This window comes from Gossypium hirsutum, chromosome D07, assembly GCF_007990345.1.
Source record: "Gossypium hirsutum isolate 1008001.06 chromosome D07, Gossypium_hirsutum_v2.1, whole genome shotgun sequence".
Taxonomy (NCBI): Eukaryota; Viridiplantae; Streptophyta; class Magnoliopsida; order Malvales; family Malvaceae; genus Gossypium; species Gossypium hirsutum.
Genome location: NC_053443.1, coordinates 58,050,576 through 58,065,585, shown reverse-complemented (window position 1 = coordinate 58,065,585; position 15,010 = coordinate 58,050,576). Strand labels below are relative to the sequence as shown.

Sequence of the window (15,010 nt, the reverse complement as noted above, 5' to 3'; positions counted from 1 at the left end):
AATTTTAACGACTGGATGATTAATTAAGTAAAAAGGACTAAATTATAAATATGAAAAAATAGATTTATTAGTTAAAAGGTAAATTAAAAGGGTTTGAATGGTAAACAAACCAGCATTATCCATAGTGGACGGTTTTGGCTTTCATTTAGGTAAACTTTCATGAGTTAATTAAGGTAAGATTGTAATTAAGTAAATAAATGAAATTTGAATGAAATGAAAGCCAAAATGTCTATGAATTCTGTCTTCTTCTTCCAAAAAGGGCCGAAGCACCATTGAAGGTGAGAGCAAGCTTCGGCTAGCAAGGATTCCTCCATTTGGTATGTGTTTGACACCCGTTTTTGGTAATTTTTATGTTTTTGAACTCATATTAACTTGATTTAGCTAACGTAAGGACTAATTTGTAAAAATTTTAAATGTTTTGGATTATGTCATTAATGAGTTTGAGTTGTTTTTATAAGTTAGTGATAAATTATTAAGCTTGGTTGTTAAATAAGACTATTTTGTAAAGTAATTTGTAGTAATTTTAATGTTAAAGGACTAAAATATTAAAGTGATTAAATTATAAGGACTTGATGTGAAATAACAGCAATTATGGGCTGAAATACGGTCGTATACAATTGAGTTGAACTTAAATTTGATTAAAATTGGTTAAATTACATGATTTGGGCTTAGGGACTAAATTGCATAAAAGTAAAATGTTGGGAATAATTTTATAAAAAATATCAAAAAGACCTACTTGCATAAAATGAGTATTTTTTTTGTTAGAATTAGTTAATTGCATGAAATTATTATTCTAGATTGAGAATAAGCTGTTAATCGCGGAAAAGAGAAAAATTATTGAATAGTCCCTCAAATTCCATTTTTGATGTAGTTAGTCTGGCTTTGTGCTGGTGTAATGTACCTTTGTCATTGCTGCAATTTAGTCAGGTAAGTTTGTTCGGTTTAATTTTAGTACATTTTTAAATGTATTATATGAACCTAATTACAATGTTGGATTATATTGATGTGTGTAATTAAAAATGGAAATAATGAATTGATATAACGTCGATTACTGATTGAGATACTCTGAACCGTTACTAAAAATCAGTCCTGTAAGTTCATTTATATAAGTATGTTATAGATTGTAACATCCTTAACCCCAAACCGTCGCCAGAATAGGATTATGAGGCATTACCGGACATCTCAGACAATTTACAAATAATTCTTAAATAAATAACAAACATATATGATATAATCATAAATTCATAAAAATTCTTACTAATTGACTACATTCAAATTTTTTTAAAATTTTGACAGTATTTCTGCTAATTTTTACATAAAACCCCCTGCAAATTTAAAACTAAAACAAACCAATTCCAGTAATTCAACCAATGCATTTATATACTCAAATATATTTAAAACATACTTGACATATTAACTTAACTACTTAATAAATAAAACCCTATTATCATTTTTAATTAGTTCATAAAACTATTCAAGCCATTCCAATTCAATACCAATACCATAAACAATTTCTACCATTTTGCTATTTAATCATCAAACACCAAATACTTTTCTTTACAAAAAAAATTATATAACATGCCAAAATAACCATTATAATCCCTATGTACATGCCACTTTCACTTAAAGGAAGAAAACATCACCAAAATCTTTATGCTGAAGTCGGGATCGTTCTGGATGCTGAACCGAGACTCTGTACTTCTTTCAACATGCGCATGGAAACAACCGTACGCTGAGTATTTTATACTCAGTGGTATTACCATAATTCAAATTATAATAACAATAAAGAATAATTACCAAGCATGTAATTATCCAATTTCTTATATATTAATTCATAAACTTTCATTAATTAACGATAACAATATAATTTTTAGCTATTCTTCAATTTCAATCACATATCACATGTAACAATTTCAATCACTACATGAACATTAAGTTCATGCCTTTCAATTTCAATTTCAATTTCAATTTCAAACCACAATTTTAAATTTCCTCATAATCAATACTACAATCGATCAAATTCATTTGATTTCTTCATTTCAATTTTTCACCCTATTAACAATCTGGACTTTGGCGGATACACGGATTCCAACCCAAACACACCAGTACGACACATTGTGCCTAAAACGGTACATAATACCTGATTAGTATACGATACATAAGTGCCTGAAATGACACACGAGGTGCCTAATACGACACATAAAGTGCGTGAGATACAACACATAAAGTGCTTGATGTACGACACATAAAGTGTCTGATCGGCAAAGCCGATAAATCCCGTACTCTTCCAAATCCTATGGCATTCCAACTATATCCGACTCAGTCCGACTAGTTAATAGGGTATTTCAATTTCACAATCCAATTTTCACCTTTATTTCAAGAATTCATTTTCAATATCAATTATACTTTTCCATTCACTAATCAAAACACAATTCAATACCAACACATACTTTTCAAATTCACATTTCAATTCAATTTCACTTTTTCACTTTCAATCACAATTCAATTCAAATTTAATTTTCTATTTTCAAGTCAATATTCATTTCAATTCCATACATATATCCATTATTCAATTGAATTTCTTTCAACTTAATAATAATAATACCTTATTATTTGCTTACCATACGCATAATTTAAATTTAACATTAAAATAATAAATAATTTGAATTATGCAAGGCCTTATATTTATGACCCACTGTTCATATAACTCTTAACAACCTTACCCTTTCAAAAACTTAACATGCAGAACTATATTACTTACCAGGAGGTGGAATAACCACTTATTAAATCAAGATCCTTAACTTCCAACTTAATAAGGAAGATATACAATTAGATTTAAGAAAAAGAATCAGAGGGTAATATTGAGGGAAAAAGAAACTTCCCCATGAACCTTTCTCTTACTATATATAACATTAATCCTCTTTAATGGAACTTGACAAATGTCAACCATAACTTCACAACTACATGCCTTATTCTCAGATCCGCCAGACTTGGGGTGTGATACAGAAAACTCCTAAATAACTTACAATATTTAAAAAAATTCAAAATTCGGAATAAATAAATAATAAAATAATAAAGCCTAATAAATACAATATTGGACTCATATATAATAAAAATTAAGCCTAAAAATCGAAACCAATATGACTTAAACTTGAATTAAAAGCTCGAAACTAATAATTTTCGTTATAATTCTGTCCAAAAATTCTGCTCATGTAGTCTTCACTAAAACGGTCATAACTTGAGCTCCCGAATTCAAAATCGAGTTATTCAAAGTGCATTATGAATCTAAGACATAGATCTTCGGATTCTATGAACATCTCAACCCAAAAATGCTTGGATCCAATTAAAAATGCATTGCAAGTCAATTGATTTTTCAAACTTAAAAATTAGCAGCTTCGGTAAATGAAATTTAATAAATTTCACCCCATCCGTGCATGTATCACTTTTGGTACCTAATCGGATGAATTATGGGATGGATGTACATTTTGGTACTTGGACTTGGCTTCAAGTTTCAAATTGGTGCTTAAGGTTTTTTTTTATCCAATTAGGCACTTGAACTTGGCTTTTTGGTTCAAATTAGTACTTGAACATGACTTCATAGTTTAAATTGGTTCAAATAAATCATTTACCATTAGTACTAATTTAGACCAAAAAGCAAAGTTTGAACCAAGAAGCCAAATACAAGCACCTAATTAGATAAAAAAAAACTTTAAATACCAAATTAAAATTTAAAACCAAATTCAAGTACTTAATATATAAGTATTTTTATTAAAATTTTATGATTTGCATTTTCTTCTCGACACCGGTATCACCTCACCAATGTGTTGGCGTCTTCTCCGGCGGCGGAGCACATCAAAACATTTCATTTTCTTCCTTCTACTAATAAAAAAACCCAAAGGAATTGTGTTTTGCATGTTCAAAATTGTTCAATTTCATAAATGTTATCCATTATCCGGGGTTCTAGTGGAGCATCATGGAAAGTGGAGGTTTGGGTTTTTAAATATATATATATATTAATTTTCTACAAAATTTCTCTAGTTTTTTCATTATTTTTTATTTTAAAGAATTATTTTTCAAATTTTTATAAATTTTATGTTTTAAACTCTTATATTTTATTTATAATTATTTTTAAATGATTTGTTGATATGGTATATGCCAAAATATTATCACATCAGCAATTAAATAAACATGGTGAGTCACATCAATAAAAGTCATTAACCGTTAGTTAACTTATAATCCCATCCACATTTTCATCCAAAAATAATCCATTTGAATAAAAAGGTAACCATAAGAGTGCAGTCGAACAGAAAAAGAATTAGGGTAAAAATGAAAATATGAAACTATTAAGGACGAAATTTGTAATTGATCCTAGAACTTTTGGTAGAGGTTAGAAATCCCGGTATTGCATTAGAAATTTTAATATCACTTAAAAATTTTGGTAGTATCGCCTTAAAAATTTATCAGTTCATTTGGTTAAACATTTTGCCATGAATTTTTTTAGGATTGTACAACAGAACTGTTGTAGATACATTGGTTTCTTCTCTATCAAAACTTTTCAGTTTCTTTCAGCAGCTGCATCTTCTTCTTCCTTTCTCATCTTCATTAGACGACTGCTTCTTCTTCATCTACTTGCCGGTCGTTTGTATTCGTCTATGTCAAATTACTTCACAGCCACATCTAAACCATGACAATTTAGCTAGACATTAGAATCGTACTCAACCGAACATTAACATATACCAATTCAACCATAATTGCTACTAAAAATATAATATTAAGGTTCGAAAGAACTCAATTATGGCGTACGAGATCTAAACTAATAATGCTAATGCACAATTCCAAGCTTTTCCTTCTCCAATCTCCATCTTCCGAAAGAAAGTTACAAAAAGGATAAAAGGAAACCAAAGTTGTTTACTATGGGGTGTGCCTTACATTAATCGAACGCATTAATTACAAAAAGGATAAAAAGAAACAAAAGTTGTTTCCTGTGGGGTGTGCTTCGCATTTATCGGACACATTGCAGGCAACTTAGACGAGAATCAACGAACAACCGAAGGAGGGCCAAAGTAGGCCTGACGCTGGGACGACACGGCAGTTTTTGGCAATGATGTGGCGACAAAGTCGTGACGAGGAGAGTCGACATGTCACTACGATTCTTGATGTTATGCAGCCATGTTTTGTACAACTCAACAAGACTTCATCTCCTAGCTAGACTCAAATTACTTAGGGATTATTTTAGTCATTTTAGCCCTTTGTATTGAGTCTATTTAAAGGATCTTTGTAACCCTCATTTAGATATGACAATCAATAAGGATTTTTCTTGAGGACGACAAGAGGTGGTCGCATATGAGTTTTGGTGAGAGTTTTCGTGGTAACTATGAAGAGAATTTTGTTCCCGAGTTAGGGCTTTGTTTTTGGGGTTTGGGTTTTGTACATTTAAGTTTATTTTCTTCATATTGTACTCTCGTTTGTTTACTCATTTAGTTAAAAACTGAAGCCTACTTTACCCGTAATTTTTATCCTCTTCGAAAGAGTTTTTCACGTAAAATTTGTGTTTGATCTTCTCTATCTCTTCTATTTTGTTGTTTTTACGATCGATCCAACATTTACAAAGCAACTACTAAATTTAATAGCAAGTGCATAAGAAATCTAATACAAATCTACAAAGCTCTCAAAATTAATTCTAAAATATCTAACAAAAACTCTCTTGAAAATAGTTCAAAAAGGGTGTTTATGAAAAAAACCACAATTTTAGTTAATGAAGGTATAGGAATCGCCGGATCACAGTGATGTCCTTTTTCACAACATCACAGACTCCCTAGTTAATTTTCAAAAAATGCCCATGACTTTTGACAATAACCGCTTCAAATCGAGGTCAAACGTTGCCACCTTCTCTCTTGCTACATTATGACATTCTCTTGGTACTTCATAAATTTAATCCTTCTCAGTCACAACGGTCATGACAATCTTAAACCTTATGTTGCGATTGACCATACTAAATGGCACTCATTTGATCTTCTCAACTTTGGCAATGTCATGTTCTACTCAGCATTCGGTCACGATCTTCCATGCTAGCTTTCTAAATCTTTGTTCATTTTCCCCTTTTCGTCTACATCATTTTGCACACAATGAGTTTATTCATCGTTAAACATAAAAGCATCTAAAACTAAGTAAAAAGACAAATATGAAACACCAAATAATTACTTCCTTAAAAGTATCAAGAACAATATAAATGTTAGTAATTTTACTTAAAAAGACATCTCATCCTATTTATGAATTTGACACAAATAAGTACAACATGTGACCACTCATCAAATTTTCCCTCCTTAAATGGAGTTCAAACAAAAATAACTATGAATTTTAAATTGGTTTAATCCAAATGTCTCCAAATTGCTTCCCACACCAAGCTCAAGCCCTTTATTTATTTATTTATTAATCTTCATATTTTAACTTGTAGTTTAATACTTTTAGACACATGTTGCACCTACAAAGAAAATAGACAAAAACTATTGTTGGGAATCGACCCGTATAAACAACAAGCAAAAAAAGTAGAGAAGATCAAACACAAATTTTACGTGGAGGATAAATATCACGGGAAAAGAAAACTTTACTAATCCGGCAAAAACCAACGAAGAGTACAAGATGGAGAAAATAATCCCCAAAAGCAAAACCCAAAACCGGAATACAAAGTTCTCTAAAAAACTTTGCCCAAAACTCTTCATCAAATCTCACGTAAGAGATATTTTGTTAACTTTCTAAATAGGGTTACAAGGACCCTATAAATATGCTAATATTAAAGTCCTAATATAACTAAAATATTCCTAGATTAATTAGAGTTCAATTGGAAAAATATAGCAGGATTTAACTAGGAGAAGAAACCCGGTCTAAGTTGAATACACGTTGCCATGTCGTGATGAGGCATATCGCCTTGTCAGGATGTCTTCCATCACGACGTCATGCTCCTCCTTATCGTGACATCGATTCTATTTCATATCTAGTTTGCTCGAAGATGCGAGGCACACCCCACAACTATTATAATTAATAGCAACCATATAAAAAAATTACTAGAATTAATAACAAAATTATGTCAAATAAGCTAACTATCAAATCCCCAACTTAGTTATTGCTTGTCTCAAACAATTCATGCATTTACCATCCTAAACCTACCAAAGTCATCTAACTTAAGTTCGTTTCCACGATCCTTAATCAAAGGCCTTTCAAAATTTATAAAAAAATTTAATTAGGCCTCCCAAAATTTTGCAAATCATCATTAAATCTCTTAGAATTTTTAAAAGTTTTAATTAAACTTTTCAAAATTTTTAAAAATTCTAATTGAACACCTCAATTTTTAGAATCTAACTTGGATTCCTTTGCTTATTTTTGCTTTGCAAAAACCCTTTTAATCAAGCCAGTTTACTGAACCTAGAAGAGCATCAATAAAATTGATACATCATAATTAATATCTATAAATATAATATTTATATTTATATTTTAGAGGATTAAAATTATAAATAAATTACAAGTATAAAGATATGTCCGATCAACTACAATGTAGAACAATGTACAAAGAATCGGATAAAATTTACACATAACACATGTACAAAATAGAATAAAGACTCACGTATAATAATTGCACATGACGAAACTTAAATATCAAAGACTCAATATATCTGTCTTAATCATCAAGTCAAGTTGTTAGTTTGCATATTTATATTATTTTGTAATAATTTTTTTAAGAAAATAACTGAATGGGAGCAATTATCGTTGTTTTTATTACAAAAATCCAAAGATGAATGAATCATCATGAAATTTTGAGAAATATTTTCCGTAAAGACAATGCTGCCGAATAGCGGCTAAAGTAAAGCTAGAAAGTAACTCAATGGGCCCATTCCATGCATTTTTGTCCTTTTTTTTTATTTTTTTTATTATGCTATTATCGTTGCTTAATTTAGCTTCCATTCCTTATTTCAAAATTAAAAATATTAATAAAGGACGACATCCACTATCCAAACTTTAATATATGGTAAATTATTCTCTGCTTTGGATCAAGGAATCAAGTTCAAAACCCTAAAAAAAATCCATATTTTATTATGAATAATTATAACAATTAGGAAATTTATGAAGATAATCTTCTTGGGATATGAAAATTGAAGTATAGTTATTTAGAATGACCAATTGGAGAATATGAAATATGAGCTAGTAAATGAATTTAAATGTTACTATTTAAGTTGGGACTAAAATTTTAAAATGTAAAAAAATACAAGAATTCACATTGATTAAATTAAAGTATAAAGACTAAATCTATAACTTTTTTTAAATTATAGGGACTAATAGTAAGATATAGCCTTATTGATCAAGTGAGGTGTTTTTAAGATAAAATTAAATTGGTTTATTTTTTATGTAAAAATAATGAATAATCTCAAACGTTACATTGATTTTGAGGAAAAGATAAAGCATGTAACCAATAATCACAATAATAAAACTCAATATATAATGATGTTTAATCATTATAAATAATCTTTTTCCGTAGGAAGGATAGAATAGAAGAAAAAAATATTTTTAAAATAATTTAATTATTTTTCAACTGAATTAATGTTCAATTAATTAAGTATAAACTATAGTCGATTGAGTCTTAACTCGATTGATATGGGTATTATTACTAATGCAGAAAGATGTGGATTCGAGTATATTGAAATGCATTATCCTCCTATTTATGAATTAGGGAGAGACTATGGATAATTTTAAGTATTATATAAAAAAGAACAAATATAGCCTCAACCTATAATAAAATTATTAAAAATAATAAACCAAAAACTATAAAAACATATTAATGTGAATTATAAAAGGTTTAGGTTTAGAAGTTTCCCAAAATAATGAATACCCTAACCAACCAATTAAAATTATAACCCCAAGAAATCTCACACATATAATTACTACCACTTTTTACTTTCTTAAGCAATCCCTACCATAAATGCCAACAACAAAACAATTTCTATATTGGATTTTCACTCCTATAATCCATTTTCAAAAAAATGATAAACCCAAACTTAATTCAACTCTAGAGAGGCAAAAAAAAAAAAAAAGTTTACTTTCACTTTTTACAATTAATATAGAAAGAATAAAGCAAAATTTGATTTTTTTTTTAAAAAGCTAAGGTGTTTGCTTATATAAAAGGAAAGTTAATGATTCATGCTTAGGAATGGCTTATTGTGTGTGAATATTTTGTATTATTTTACCAAATTAAGACTTTCGAAGAAAAAAAAGTAAAGGTAAAAGCTGACCAAAGAGAATAGCAAGCTTGCTTCAAGTTGAAACAATGGATGCCCGCAAAAGCCTAAACTCACTTGTTCAAGCAACCGCCACCAAATCCTATTTGTATTCCTTCATTTGCCTAATTTGATACAAGAAAGAGTTATCTTTTTACAAAATAAATAAATAAAATTTCCTTCTCTTTTGCCAATGGAGGATTTGGTGATTGAAAACCTTTTCAATGGCAATAGAGAATTGCAGATTCAAGCTGCAACTCAACTCAGTAAACTCGGTAGCAAACAAAGGCATAAATTGGCTGAAACTGGGATCATTTCACCATTGATTTCAATGCTTCAATCTCAAGACTTTGAAGCCATTGAAGCTTCTTTGTTAGCTCTTCTTGGCCTTGCATTTGGAAGTGAAAGGTTTGAACTCGGTTTATCTCTTGCAAAATCCAATGAATGTTCTCGTTATTTAAACAATTTTCTTAATTGGGTTTTTGTTTTTTTTTTGTATCAGAAACAAAATCAGGATTGTAAAATCTGGGATTATTCCAGTTTTGTTAGAGCTTCTTCAATGTCAAAATGAAGAACTCATTGAACTTTCAATGGCTGCAATGTTGATCTTATCTTCATGTAAGGCAAACAAGTTGATAATTGCTTCATCAGGGACTATTCAACTCCTTGTGCAAATCTTAAACCTGGTAAATTCAGATCCCAACAATGTCATTAACACTCTTTTTACCAATCAAGCAAAAATAGACGCCATTGCTACACTTCAAAATCTCTCGACTTGTCATCAAATAATCCCATTGATTTCATCTTCTGGTATAATCTATACCTTGCTTCAACTCATTCATACTTCAGAAAAATCATCAGACTTAACAGAAAAGGCAATGTCATTACTTGGAAACATCATTTCATGGTCGGAAAATTCGATTTCCAAGACAACCGAGATCCCCTGTTCAATCAGGATTATAGTTGAAGCAATGGAAGAAGGTTCCCCACAATGTAAAGAACATGCTGTTGGGATCCTTCTTCATATATGTCAAAGTTGTAGAGATAAATATAGAGGGTTGATATTAATGGAAGGTGTAATGCCTGGTTTGCTTCAACTTAGTGTTGATGGAACTTGGGGAGCTAAGAACATGGCTAGAGATCTGTTGTTTCTTTTGAGGGATTGTTCAGATTATGCTTCGACGAGTAAACAATCGAAACACGAACTCATGGAACAGATTATGCAAGCCATTGATGCAGACGGAGAGAAAGTTAATGGAACTACATTGGCATTGGTTCAAGAAATGATTAACAAGCTTAATATATAATCTTTAGGATCATAGAATTATAGGGTAATTCACTTAGGGCAACAAATGTAATCTCTGTAAATAATATTGGTATTGGCCATTGAATGCTAGTTCCTTTGCAAAACAGAGGACCCCTGTAAGTCGTTTTACGGTTCATATGAGAATTAAAGTAACGTAGATTATCAGGCTTTGTCGTTTTAATTCCCTTTGGAAAAGAAAAGAACATGTAATTAATGGTGTTAATCACGTTTAAAATGGTCGTTTTCAAGTTGAAATAACGGTGGCTGAAAACGCAAGGAAAAGATATGCAAACCAGAAAGCTTGTGTGTCATGTTTTCTAACCAGTTCAACCACTTACAAAAGTTAAAAAAACAGATTTTAATGTCTTTAATAGATATTTTTTATTCTAATCTCCCCGCTATCCACGCGTTTGAATCCAAACACATATCCTACCACTGATTTTAGTCTTACGATTATAATATTTAATCTCACCACTAACAGTTATTTTCAATATTACTAAAGTCAATCTCACAGCTTAGCGTTACAATTTGAAGCACAGAGATAATGAGATCATAATTTCATACAAATGATGGTCACACATTATCCAACTCTAGTTAAGCATATTACAAATATGTACAGAAAACTAAGCATCAAGACTGTTCTAGCAAGCTTTCAAGATATAAGTTTAAGATGTATCTCCCTGTTGATTGAACATCAAGCCGTTTCTCACTAGGTTCATACTTCCCTTTACGAAGCTGGTACCGATGTGTTACAGCTGATATCGTATATGTTTGGCCCTCGATCGTCACACTCTCCCCACACTGCAAATTCTGATGCAGAAGACAGAAATATTTCATCATCATGGAAATGGAACATAAATACCCCAACCAGCAAAGGTTTTCGAGTTCAACAAAGTAGCAATACTGAACAAGATGATCACTAAAGTTCTGCATTCGATTAAGGGCCATTGACATTTACAGAGTCATAAAACTCAAACATCACTGCAAGAGAGATTGATAGTCCAAGTCGTCATATTTACTTCATTTGCCTAAACCTGATTACAAGTTCTTCATGTCTCGGTTCGTCACGCTACTAATATCATTATCAAGCCAAATGAGAGCATCAAAACCTGAAAATTGGATAACTAATCATTCAAACTGATCTTATAAACTATTCTATCAAACAGTTTCCAAGCACTCGCCATTGAATAAACACTTAAAAAAGATCGGGATCGGTACTTTACACCTTCGACTTCACTTTACTTCATAACATCCTCAACAACAAAGATACCACTCCAAAGTCCAAATGCCATCCCTTATAGGTAAAGAATTATACTTTGCTTCACAAATAGAGTAAAACAAGTAAAAACTTTGCTTTCCCATCCATAGAAACAACATTGATTGGAAATATTTCGATTGCCTTTTTCCAAGTAAGAGGCAAAACATAACCAACTTGAAGGTAAAAGTACCAAGGAAGCCTCTGTTCTAAGAGTCAAATTTCATTTTATCCCCCTACTAAAAAATAGCAAATTAGTTCTCTATGTTAGATCAAAAAGTAAATTTGTTATTTCTGTTAAAAATTTCATCTATTTCTATTGTTCAAAATAGACATGACAGAAAGAATAATCAGACAGTAATAGATGACATGCCGATGACATGCCACGTGTGCTTCATGCTGATGTACAGAAACTAATTTTTTAACAAATGACTAGTTTGTTACAAGAACTAATTTACCCTTTTCTTGAGTAGAAAGGGTAAAATGTAATTTGATTCATAATATATTTTGAATAGTCATTAATTTAACCTAAATTCAAAGGCTTTAATTTCCCCCCTTAAATCTATAGAGATATAATTCCAATTAAATAAATTTCAGACAGCAAATTACAAGAAAGAAAGTGGGACTCACAGGAGGGAAGCAACGAACACCAAGGGACTTGGGCGGGGGTGTAATTTCAATGACTTTATAGGGGTAATTACTTTGATTTTCTCTTCCTTTTTCTCTCCTTCTGCAAATTACATGGAATTCATGACTCTGTCAACAAAGTAAAAGAAACCCAGAATTAATGAACAACAAAAAGGAAAATATATATTAAAATAAAGAAAAGAAATTCACCTTTTGATATGAAACTAAATTGGATACAGTCACCATTGCCATTTTCTTTCTGGGTTTTCCTAACCTTTCTTTGGGTTGAAATTGAAACTTTGAATGAAAGAAGAGAAGAAGGAATTTTTTTGATGATTTTTTATTTTTTACTATTTTGTATAGAAATTCCTTTTTTTCTTTTTTCTTTTTTTTTTCAAATGACGGGTTTTTAAGAAGCTGGCAGTTGGCAACGACATGTGATCCATATGTCGTTTCCAAAGTGATATTTTCAGGAAATTGTCCGGTCTGAAATTGTAAAAGGTATAATTAAGATGGCTAAGTTATTAATAAATTTTAATTTTAATTATTCAACTTTAAAATATTATAAATGATGAAAAAAATATTAAAAAAATTATTTAAATAATTGAATTACAAATATTCATTAAATTATTTTAAAAAATTATTTAAAAAATTATTTGAAAATTTTTATTTATATAATAAACCATTATGCTTAGTTGAACCGGCTAACCAAACCTCAAACCAAATTCTTTTAGATTGGGTAAATTATTAAAATAGTCATTTTTTGTTTGTCTCTATTTATATTTTAATCATTTATATTTGAAATTTTACATTTTAGTCACTAAGCGTTAATTTTCATTAACGGTGTAATAGTAAGCTGAAGTGGCATGTTAAATTACCATTACAAACAAAAATTTTAGGTTAAATTATACAATTAGCCCCTATATTTTTTTCGTTTTGAACAATTTAATTTTTTTTCTTTTATGTTCTTTGAATTTTCTTTTTTTTCTTCTCCCTCTGTTTTCCTTTCTTCTCCATTTCTTTTAACGTAGTTGTTCTATGTTTTTCATTTGTTAAAACTAGTCCCTATACTTTTATTTTTTTGAACAATTTAATTTTTTCTTTTTTTTTATTTTCTTTTTCTTCTTCCCATTTATTTTTCTCTCTTCTCATATTCTTTATTGCAAAAATATAGTCTTTGCCCACCAAATAAATCAAGTTATTGTTCCTTTCATATGATTCCTAAATTGAATTTCACACAAAACCGAATATCAATAATTCTTAATCAAATTTCGATTTGAATATAACCTAATTTTGAAACTAAAATTTGATCTAACTAATCAATATAAAAAAAACTATATCATTAATCAAATCTTAACATAAATTGAATTCTTTATATTCAAAACAATTTTTTTTCTTTCCAAACTTTTACAGAATCTTGTAGATTATTTCGTTCCTTTTCTTTTATTTTCTGATGAATAAAATTAAGTAAATGATAAAATTGATTTAAATCTTCTTGGATATTTCCAAGCAAGCTTGAGTGGAAGCCGAACATGGATGAACCGAAAAGAGAAAGAGAGCATGGAACCAAATTGGTTTGGGTAAAGTTGATGATAAGTTTTGTATGGTGGTCATTTTAGTCATTGAGAGTGTAGAGCTCGTTTGAAGAATCCGTGAAACAATGTAGTTTTGAGAGGGTGAGAATGTTGTAGGTAAGATAGATAAGGTGGTCGTGGGGTTTGGAGGGTTAAGGGAACGAGCTCGGGAAATTTTGTTGAGGGTGGACTGCCATAAGTCACGACTGGCGAGGTCTTCAAGTGAGGCGAGCTTGTGGACTAGGCCATTGAGAGATCAAATTGGTTCGTTAAAGCGATAATGGACAATGAGGGTTTGTAATTGTGGGGTGAGAATATGCAAGTTTTATTTTGGTTTCAACTTTTACCTTTTCTTTTTCCATAAACATAAAAAAATTTTAACAAATGAAAAACATAAAAAATCTATGTTAAAAGAGATGGAGAAGGGAGGGGAATAAAAGAAGTAGAAGAGAATAGAAAATAAAGAAGAAAAAAAAGAAAGTTTAAAGAACATAAAAGAAAAAAAAAGTGCTCAAAATGAAAAAAATATGAGGACCAATTGTATAATTTAACCTAAAATTTTTGTTTGAAATGATGAATAAACGTGCCACGTCAACTTACCGTTATACCGTTAACGGTAATTAACAACTTAGTGACTAAAATATTGACGTGTAAGTGATTAAAATATAACATTTCAAACATAAATGACTAAAATATAACCTATTGTTTACCTATTTTAGATTCAATGGCTAGGCCAAAAGCTAGCTCAAGGGTGCTCGATTTTATATGTAGCATTTTGCTCTCAAGCCGAGGTCTCAGTGGAACAACTCCAACAAATAGCGATGGGGTTGCAAGAATCTAAAGCAAACTTCTTTTAGGTTTTAAGGAAAAAAAGAATTTTAATAACAAATTAAAGGGAGAAGCATTGTGGTAAAACAATGGGTGGATAAAAGGCAAATACTGAAACGCCAATGTGTTGAAGGGTTTCTAAGACACTGTGGGTGGA

General features: G+C 30.2%; 2 protein-coding genes across 2 annotated transcripts; one reads left to right on the top strand and one right to left on the bottom strand.

The window, feature by feature from the left end:
- Positions 1 to 9,199: 9,199 nt before the first annotated feature.
- On the top strand, positions 9,200 to 10,726 carry LOC107926370 (U-box domain-containing protein 41). Its single transcript, XM_016857210.2, has 2 exons — positions 9,200 to 9,671; positions 9,766 to 10,726. The coding sequence occupies exons 1-2, from the start codon at positions 9,457 to 9,459 to the stop codon at positions 10,568 to 10,570; spliced, it is 1,020 nt and encodes a 339-aa protein (XP_016712699.1). The 5' UTR covers positions 9,200 to 9,456; the 3' UTR covers positions 10,571 to 10,726.
- A 385-nt stretch (positions 10,727 to 11,111) lies between these two features.
- LOC107926371 (uncharacterized) lies at positions 11,112 to 12,908 on the bottom strand. The gene is made up of 3 exons (XM_016857211.2): positions 12,662 to 12,908; positions 12,455 to 12,580; positions 11,112 to 11,379 (listed from the first exon to the last, which is right to left on the bottom strand). The coding sequence occupies exons 1-3, from the start codon at positions 12,701 to 12,703 to the stop codon at positions 11,200 to 11,202; spliced, it is 348 nt and encodes a 115-aa protein (XP_016712700.1). The 5' UTR covers positions 12,704 to 12,908; the 3' UTR covers positions 11,112 to 11,199.
- Positions 12,909 to 15,010: the final 2,102 nt, after the last annotated feature.